Below are 10,236 nucleotides of genomic sequence, written 5' to 3' on the forward strand. Positions count from 1 at the left end.
CAAATATTTCATGGGCAGGTAGAACAGACTAAATTGAGTCGAAAAGTCTTCTACCATTTTATAAGTTTCTCCAATAGTTAACGAAATATTAAAGGCAGCCGAACTGCGAAGTGTATACGTCTACCGATCGCTTGGTGCGCAGGGGAGCGCCGGAATAGCCTGGCAAGCACGCCCACCGAGCTATGTTGGTTTGCGGTGGTGTGCACGGCGCGGGGCGCTTGTCATCCAATCCCCAACTCTACAACTAGTAGGCTGGTCGAGCGCACGTATTCGGCTATCTTTAAGGATTAATATCTCATTAACTATTGGGGAAATTCACAAAATGGTAGAGGATTTTTCGACTCAGTTTAGTCCGCTCTAACTACCTATGAAAGATTTGGCGATTATTGCCAGACACCCTATATATATATATGTGTGTGTACCACATAATTAATAAACAATAGCCAAACAAATCGGATATTATGTTACAATTAAATAAATAATAAAATATTTTAATTATACATCCGTAGAATGTATGAAAATTGATTAAAAGTACATATTCGGATGAAAAGGTTAAGCAAGAGAATCGAGTTTCTCCATTTCTCGGCGTCAGAAATTTTGTATAAATTACCAGAATTATTAGGAGCGCAGGAAGTTATCAGAGGTATTCTGAACGACAGCGTATCCCCACTTTGCCGCCGCGTAGCATAGCAGTCATTGGTCAATGGGCGGGAGCGTCTTGCCGCGCAAGGGGAATCTGCTAGCGCTCTTATTGGTTTACGCTTGAAAGCTATTCATGTATGAGGTGAGAACATAATAAGTAGAGTTCCGCAGTTACGACGATTTGGTGATCTACTCGCTCGACATGCTGTCCTAGTATCGATGCGATTTTCGAACTTCTAACGAGATGTGGCTCGTCAGTTCACGTTGCCATTTACTTCCTCTTCCTCACAAGTAACTATACGTTTTAATAAATTTTTTGGACATCTTAAATAGCGCATATTTCAATCGTTGCGTTATATCTATTGTCTAATTATACGTACCTACATTCAATATTGTAATTAGATTTTAATTATATTTTTTAATAACTATTGCGCACATTAGAACAACAACGAGATAGCCGTTTTATTTTCTGTAATGCATGTCTCTGTCAAAATTATTATTCCTTGAAAAAACTAATGTATCAAATGAAAAATTAAAAGATGCTGCAGTCTTAACTCTTTCTAATCAAGGTAAATTCTATTCAATTAAAAGGTAAAATATAAGTAGTACTATCTTTTTATTTACTTAACACTAATGATATGTATTATTCATATGAAAGATTCGATATCAACAATTGGCGCGAATTGAATCCCATGTAATTGGGATACCAAATTAAAGAAATAATATCAATTTTCATGATATGTATTATTGTATAAAATATTTGATATTAATAACTGGTGTCAACTTAAATCCCATAAACTAAATTAAGTAAAGAATACGATAATAAAATCTTTTTGTATTAACACTTCTGAATGATCAATGTAACGCAATTATCGATTGTTTGAATTGTTAGTTGAAAAAAAAATGTTTATTTGAACTGTATCAGTAGACACGATTATGTTTATACGTTCTGATTTACGCCGAAATTATAACTGCCTAAACTACATTAGATATTATGTACGCTGTTTTACGACAAAGTTATTACATCGATATATAATAATTTTGTTATAAAAGCGTTTACATCTAACGTCAATAGCTATAACAACGTTTTGATTTCGGCTGAAATCGACCTGTAGGAACATATGTGATGAGGGGAGTTTGTTTTTTACATTTCTTATAAAATGAGCATGAAGGTATTTTCGAAAAATCTTATTATATAAAAAAATAATTATGTAACAAATATAACCTCATTAAAAGCAGTTATGCGCATCCACCTTAATATAACATTTATAGATATAGTGATATTATTACTCATAAATGTTTAATATGTTACATATATATCAATAATGGAAACAAAATGGTATTCAGAATTTCCAATCTGATGTTAATAAAAATAATTCAAAACTTGTATGTCCCATGAACTATCACTCTTGACGTAATTCTTATGTGCATTGATGTAATTAGTGCCGTCGCTTCCGCTATTACTCTAATGCATTCTGAAAGTTCTTTTTCAATCAATTTTGATGACCTTCGTTGCATTTCCATATTCATATCAGTACTAAAAATCTGTAATATATGTTACGGGCACTATAAATTTTTAGTACTGGTATATATATTGATACATATATAGCCTCTGTCAAATATTGTCTAAAATATTACAATGTGGGTTCACAGTGCATTTATCATCTAGTTTCTAATTAAAGGCATGTGATTTCTCACCCTCGTTATTCGCCAAATTTAACTCAGTACGACATTTTTTATACCTAAATATAAATGAAAAATTGAAAAGACACTGTTTTGAAGATATTCAGAATTATTAAAAATTTTTTCCCAGAAAGAAGCGCTATTTTTAAATACATAATGCTCATTAAGAACGACATTATATGCAAGAAGACTACTTCAAGTGATAGCAGTTAAAGAGAGAAAAGCTTGGTAGAATTTTAATCTTTTTATATTATAAGTGTTTTGAAATACATGTTTCATGTAATACATTTATTTTATTTGCATCAACACACAATTATGTACGTATGTGTGTGTGCGCGTGTGTGTGTATGTGTGTGTGTGTGTGGGGGAGGGGGTGTGGGTGTGTGTGTGTGTGTGTGTGTGTGTGTGTGTGTGTGTGTGTGTAAAATTCTTCTATATTTATAACATATAAATTTAAGCAATGTATGTAGTACTAATAATATTGTGTAAAAATGTTTGTGAAATGTTTGTGAAAATTAACACACGCGTTTTAAGTTAAGATTCTTATCACTTGTCATGTATAATAAGATTAAATATTATAAATTACATTTAAAATAATATTTATTGCAATAGAATGCAAATATTTACCATTATAAAGGGTCACTACACTGAAAATATCTCCATTATAAGGAAATGTTTGATTTGCTATGGAGGCTAAATTTTCGGTCGGTATCATGTAATCAGATTCTGCACATACTTTTTACAGATGAATCATACACCACTAAACCTTTACCTTGCACATCAGCTATGAATATCTGCAAATATTCATAAATATTTATACGTATTTATATTAAATTTATTATTATTAAATTATTATAAATTTATTATTATTAAATTATTTAAAATAAAAATATACGAGATGTATAGTTAAACGTGTAAGTTAAATAATATTTGTCTGGACGAACATGTATCTATTATTACGATTTATACAAGAGAAGACGCACTAACAATCATTTTATGCAGAAACTGCGAGCATTTTTTGGGAACATAAACGAAAGGTGGTATTAATGATCCAAAACTCGTTGCATTACTAGCAATATCAAATGGAATATAAATAGTTTTTACTAGCGTATCATCTTTCAAATTAAAGATTAATAGCTTTGGATTACAAATGTGATCAGGCCCAATTTTACCACTATCCAGAGCGAAGATGTGATTGCATCGAATCTAGAATGAAAGTAATAATTCTAATTTTTATATTATCCAACTGCAACTATACTGCTACAATGTGCACATGTAAATATGCATTATACACATAGAATAAATTATTGATCATTTAAATATCATTATAAACAAATATGAGATAAAAACCATTGAAAGCGCAAAAAATAAATACTTACGTGTACTCATACCACACTTACAATGCTCTTCGTACAATTATTATTATGCCAATTCCAATTTGGATATGGTCGCAAAAGTGATCCTCCTGGTCCTGTTTCATTAGTTACTATCGCCAAAGTAGCAGGTACACTAGGACCTAGTTCTCTCGTAGCAGTAACAAATATTCTACCATCTATAAGAATCTTGTTTGTGAACGGAACTTATGTGCCATTAAAAGTTATGTTTAATCATCAATTCATGGTAGTGGTATATCTTGCATTAACTATCAAAGTGCATTTATTAAAACGCATAGATTCATATAATGTGATTAGTGGTTAAAGACTATAAGATAAGCTTTTACTTAGAAGAATATTACTGTAGAAAACTATTGTAAACTTTTACAATTATCATTCATTTACCTTTAGCTTTGTCTACATCAAATAATATACACCCAGAACGATTATAAGTGCCAGAATTTATCGCGTCTTCCTTCTGCTCGTCACTTTCCCATATAAAATCGACATATTTCCATTTATATATATAATTCACTTTAAATCCAAAAATCACAGTTGCCATCCACAGAATTAGCAAAGTACACAAAAAATATTTCATTTTATCAAGATACGAGTTCGTCTTGAAAGTTACAATTATCCCTAGAAAAGTATTGCACAAATGTTCTTTTTATTAAATGTTTATTGAAAAAAAAATCACCTATTCTTTACAGAGTTGTTATTTTGTGTTCGTTGAGATTATATCATTTTATGATGTAGTTGCAGCAAAAAAATTTCAAGTAAGATGCTGCCAAGAATTTCATAAGTTTGCGACGCACTATTAATGATACAAATTATATAATATATAATATTATATAATATTAATTAATATAATTATATAATATTATACAAAAAATAAACTTTGGTGCGTTCAGTTTCTTTGTTTTTATTGTTAATAAAATAGATTTTGCTGCAGCTCAATGTTCCTCTCTGATTTTGTAATAAATTTCATTTTACGATTATGAGATAATAACAATAAGTTGCTTTGAACAGCAATTTTTCGTTTAGAACACATACAGTGTATATATAAATGAAAGTGAAAGTTTTTATATCTAATTGTTGAATACAACAAGTTCCAATAATGAATAAATTTTTGGAAACGTATGTCTTTTTAAAATTAGGTATAACTTTTTGGATTGCAACAATAAATATAACTACAATGGTGAACATTTATGTCACAAATGATAGCTGGGTATTTATACCGTTTTTTAAACGTAATGCACATAAAAATGTTTTTAAAACATCTCATTATTCTATCGATAATAATAATTAACCTCAATAAAGGTCTTATTATAATAGCGTTATGTCTGTAGTAACTAACAATAGTATAGCAATATTTTTTAAACTTGCATAACGACATGTAATAATAACATTGTGCATTATCTTACCAGTGAGGCCACCAGGAACGAACAATGTATTAACTATTTTTTTAAGTATATAAAGTGAGACAAGAGAGGTAGTTAGTAGAGAGGTATGTCATACTTTGAAGTTGCATCTTCTGTCTGTTGTTGTTTAGAAATAGAAGAAGATTTTTCCATACTGCCTCAATTTGATATATAAATCTTCATATTTTTTATCATTTATATTCACTTTAAGTGTACATTCTCCTATTCATGCTATGCAACTTTTATTTAAAATATTTTTCGTACTATGAATAACTTTTAAATAATTTTAGAATACTATTAAGTACAGTGAATTATGTTTCATCTTATCATACATGCTATATAGTAAAAATTTGATATAATAAAAGATTATATTATAGATCAAATGTTATATGATAAACCGTACATTCTTATGTATGTACATTTATTTTATTGAAGACCATCAAAAGGTTAAAACCAATCGACATTAATGTTGCAAGTGTTATCAGTACCATATCGTTCAATAACTTTGATTGGAAATGATCAATATTAAACAAAATATTTCATTAGAGAGATACAAGCATTTACGAAATCTGTTATTTCGATGATTTTTTTTAAGAACAATATGTATATTTCAAAGTCAAATACTTAAAATCTTCGTTGTTAATTTAAATATTTTCTCTCTTTTAGATACTTTTTCATTAAATTAATTTTAAAACTTCATAAAAATTCTTATATTTTGACATGTAGAGAATGCTTTTAAATAAAATATCTCTATTGCCTGTTTCGCTATCTATCAAGAGATATTTTTTCTTTTCTTCATTATTTACTATTGTCTACTATTATTTACTATTGTCTAAATTATTTACTTTGATGATTTTTGCTGTGCATCTAGAAGACGATTGCTCTTTATTTTTCTTCATGAAAATGCTTTCAGTACTTTATTATGAAACCTGTAATCATAATTGTGTAACTTTATTAAATGTCTTTTATGGCGTTGTTATAATACTTGCAAATGAATTGCTATATATATAAATGAGTTGTTACAAACTTATTACGTATCTACTATGCTGAATACAATATAATAACGCGCATATATGCGCGCGCGCGCGTTATTATATTGTATTCAGCATAGTAGTTTTGTACCATGATGTATATTCTATCACTTATAAGAATTTTTTTTATCAGTCTATGTTGCAACTAAAAGATATATTTATTTCTCCAACGAATACACTGTATTCGTTAACTAAGTCAAAAAATAATAATAAAAATACTTTATTCGTTCTTGATCTCCATATGCTTATAATTCAATCTTGTTTTATATAAAATAACGAATACAACAAATAATATTTAAAATCCAGAAATGAAAACAAAGATATAAAATTTATAATATACACAAAATGTATAATATACATATATAGAATACAAATTACACTAGTATTTGTTAATTATTATTTATCGGAAAATACAAATGACCGTCATCTTGATGTTTTTACCGACTCAAGTAATTATATCTTTAATTCTTCTTTAAAACATTACATAAAAATTATTTCACAAAGAAACAGGATCAATGGTCTCCTCCAAATTTCATGGAAACACATGAAAATCTATTTTTTGAGATTATAAGGTAAATTTTTATAAAGAAAGTCGTCGTTCGTCACTATAAAATGCACTATAAACTTACTACAAAATTACTTATTTAAAAAAGGTAAAGAAGGCGCTAAGAAAACGTGCTTTTCAAATAAAACCTAAGTATCCAAACCAATTAATAATAGTTAATTTTTTTTCAAGGATATTCTTATTGAAGAATAAAATCTTTTTGTTCCAACCCAAGTAATAGCAACTTTAATTCTTTGTCAAAAATTATTACTCCTCGAAAAAAATCAATGTATCAAATGAAAAATTAAAACTCAGATGACACAGTTTAATCAAGATAAATTCTATTAAATTAAAAGATAAAACGCAAGTGGTACTATCTTTTGTTATTTACTTAATTGTAATGATGAGTATAATTCGTAAAAAAGATTTGATATCAACAATTGATGCGAAGTTAAATTCCGCAAAGAAGAAAATTTTAAGCGATATTCGCATAGATATTAGTAAATGTCTATTAATTAATTTTAGGAAATTATACACATTACGAGTTTTTTTAATTTGTTACGATATTACGCGTTTTAATGTGGAAATTAGTATCTTTTATTTACACGTATAACGTACGTGTATACTTTTCGAATTTTATTACTCGTAATTTAGATACATATATTAAATATAATTATTATATATAATTAAAATAATGTATATATTGTAATTAAAAAACAATTACTAAATAAATTAGATATTTCGAATTAAATTATAATTAAATAATAAAAAATCTGATTATACATATTTGTGCACAAAAGATAATAAAAGTACATATTCGGATGGAGAGAAAGTTCGGTTTTTTGGCGTTAGAAAATTAACGTATAAATTGAAAAAATTATTAAGAGTATAAGAAGTTATCGTATGAATTATTTGAACACAGCTATAATCAATAATTATTATAATAATTAAATATATTGAATACTTTTTTTTAAATAATAATTAAAAGTGAAAACGTGATATCTGTACGAATAATTGAAAAATTTTTAATAAAATAGCAAAATTAAATAAAATAGCAAATTCGGACGAGACAAGAGTCGCGTTTCTCGAGATTGAATGAAAGTTTCGGAAAATAAATCCAGAGTAACAGGCGCACAAGACAGCGAGGAGTTGAGACGAAGAATCGGATTTCTCGGCGTCAGAAATCCCAGAAAATAAATTCGGACTAACAGGAGCGCATGTTAGCAAAGAGGTAAAGCAACTTCCAACAACTTCCTCACTTATCCTGCTTTGCTAATACTTTAGGCAATTTTTCTGATTTTCGATGCTGAGAAGCGTAATCCTTGTTTATCTTACCATTCAAATTTACCAATTTTATCAACTTACAGTACTTCTATCATTTTTTAAACTTTACTGATGAGTTAAATTCCTGCTTTTGTTTAATTATTAATTTGTAAGCAAAAGATATTCAATTATTTAATAATTAACACAGTCTTTAATTAGATTTGTTCAAATAATTAATAAACGATCGTGAGAAGTCGGATAATCCAAAACGCAAATCAAATGTTGCATTAATTAATTACATATATGTACAATTGTATACATAAAAAATAAGATTATTTTGACTATTTGTACAATATAAATAGTATTGTTGTACAATACTATATTTGAACGTTGTAATATTGTTTTAATACTACAGGAATGACAACTGTTGACTAGATGTGTTACATCCATTAAAATTCACGGTTCGTGGAGCATTTAAGTAACAGTTTCCGTACGATTGCAGAGGTCAAATAATGGGATAGAGAATGGATGATCATTTGTAGATACACCACCAAATTAATTCCTGAATTCAAAAGGAAACATTTTCTTAAATCTTAATTTTGTTTTAATTTGTATTTCAAAATATGCATAATATCTAATATAGTTTAGTTAGTAGTCATAATGTCGGATGTTATAATTTCGGCGTAAATTAAACCATATGAATGTAATCATGTCTGGTAGTTCAAATAAACATTGTTTTTTTCAACAAACATTTCAAATAAACTTTTAAAGAATAATTGCGTTACATTGTCCATTTAAGTGTTATCACCAAAAGTTAAAGAACTATTTATGGATTGTATTCTTTACTTAATTTAGTTCATGAGATTTAAGTTGTTAATATCGCCAATTAATATTGTTAATATCATGTTGTTAATATCAAATATTTTATACAAATGATATCATAAAAGTTGATATTATTTATTTAATTTGGTATCCCTATTACATGGGATAGTTACTCCGGATTTAACAATTATTGATATCAAATCTTTTATATGAATATATACTATTAAAGAATAAATAACAACATATATATAGTATCACTTGTTTTTTGTGTTGTTTTACCTTTTAATAGAATTATCTTGATTAGAGTGAGTTAAGAATGCAGCATCTGGGTTTTAATTTTTTATTTGATACATTAGTTTTTTCCGAGGAGTAATCATTTTTGACAGAGACAAATGCATTACAGAAAATAAAATGATTATCTCGTTGTTGTTCTAATGTGCACAACAGTTATTAAAAAATATAATTAAAATCTAATTACAATATTGAAATATAAGTATAATATTAGACAATAGATATAAGGCAACGATTAAAATATGGGTCATTTAAGATATCCCAAAAATTTATTAAAAAGCTACAGTTAATTGTGACGAAAAGGAAATAGATGGCAACGTGAACTGACGAGCCACATCTCGTTAGAAGTTCGAAAATCGCATCGATACTAGGACACCATGTAGAGCAAGGAGGTCGTCAAGTTGCCGTAGCAGCGGAACCCCACTTATTATGGCCCCACCTCACGTACAAGGATACCTTCCGCGTAAACCAATAAGAGCGCTAGCAGATTCCCCTTGCGCGGCAAGACGCTCCCGCCCATTGACCAATGACTGCTATGCTACGCGGCGGCAAAGTGGGGATACGCTGTCGTTCAGAATACCTCTGATAACTTCCTGCGCTCCTAATAATTCTGGTAATTTATACAAAATTTCTGACGCCGAGAAATGGAGAAACTCGATTCTCTTGCTTAACCTTTTCATCCGAATATGTACTTTTAATCAATTTTCATACATTCTACGGATGTATAATTAAAATATTTTATTATTTATTTAATTGTAACATAATATCCGATTTGTTTGGCTATTGTTTATTAATTATGTGGTACACACACATATATATATATAGGGTGTCTGGCAATAATCGCCAAATCTTTCATAGGTAGTTAGAGCGGACTAAACTGAGTCGAAAAATCCTCCATTTTGTGAATTTCCCCAATAGTTAATGAGATATTAATCCTTAAAGATAGCCGAATACGTGCGCTCGACCAGCCTACTAGTTGTAGAGTTGGGGATTGGCTGACAAGCGCCCCGCGCCGTGCACACCACCGCAAACCAACATAGCTCGGTGGGCGCGCTTGCCAGGCTATTCCGGCGTTCCCCTGCGCACCAAGCGATCGGTAGACATATACACTTCGCAGTTCGGCTGCCTTTAATATTTCGTTAACTATTGGAGAAACTTATAAAATG

General features: G+C 29.1%; 1 protein-coding gene across 1 annotated transcript; it reads right to left on the reverse strand.

The window, feature by feature from the left end:
- Positions 1-2,358: 2,358 nt before the first annotated feature.
- Positions 2,359-4,296, reverse strand: LOC108686840 (major royal jelly protein 3-like). Its single transcript, XM_018192330.1, is given in 6 exon segments — positions 2,359-2,384; positions 2,953-3,053; positions 3,055-3,119; positions 3,313-3,531; positions 3,726-3,877; positions 4,104-4,296. Coding segments are annotated over 6 exon segments (756 nt in total).
- Between the last annotated feature and the right edge of the window lie 5,940 nt (positions 4,297-10,236).

Source organism: Atta colombica, unplaced genomic scaffold, assembly GCF_001594045.1.
Source record: "Atta colombica isolate Treedump-2 unplaced genomic scaffold, Acol1.0 scaffold197, whole genome shotgun sequence".
Taxonomy (NCBI): domain Eukaryota; kingdom Metazoa; phylum Arthropoda; class Insecta; order Hymenoptera; family Formicidae; genus Atta; species Atta colombica.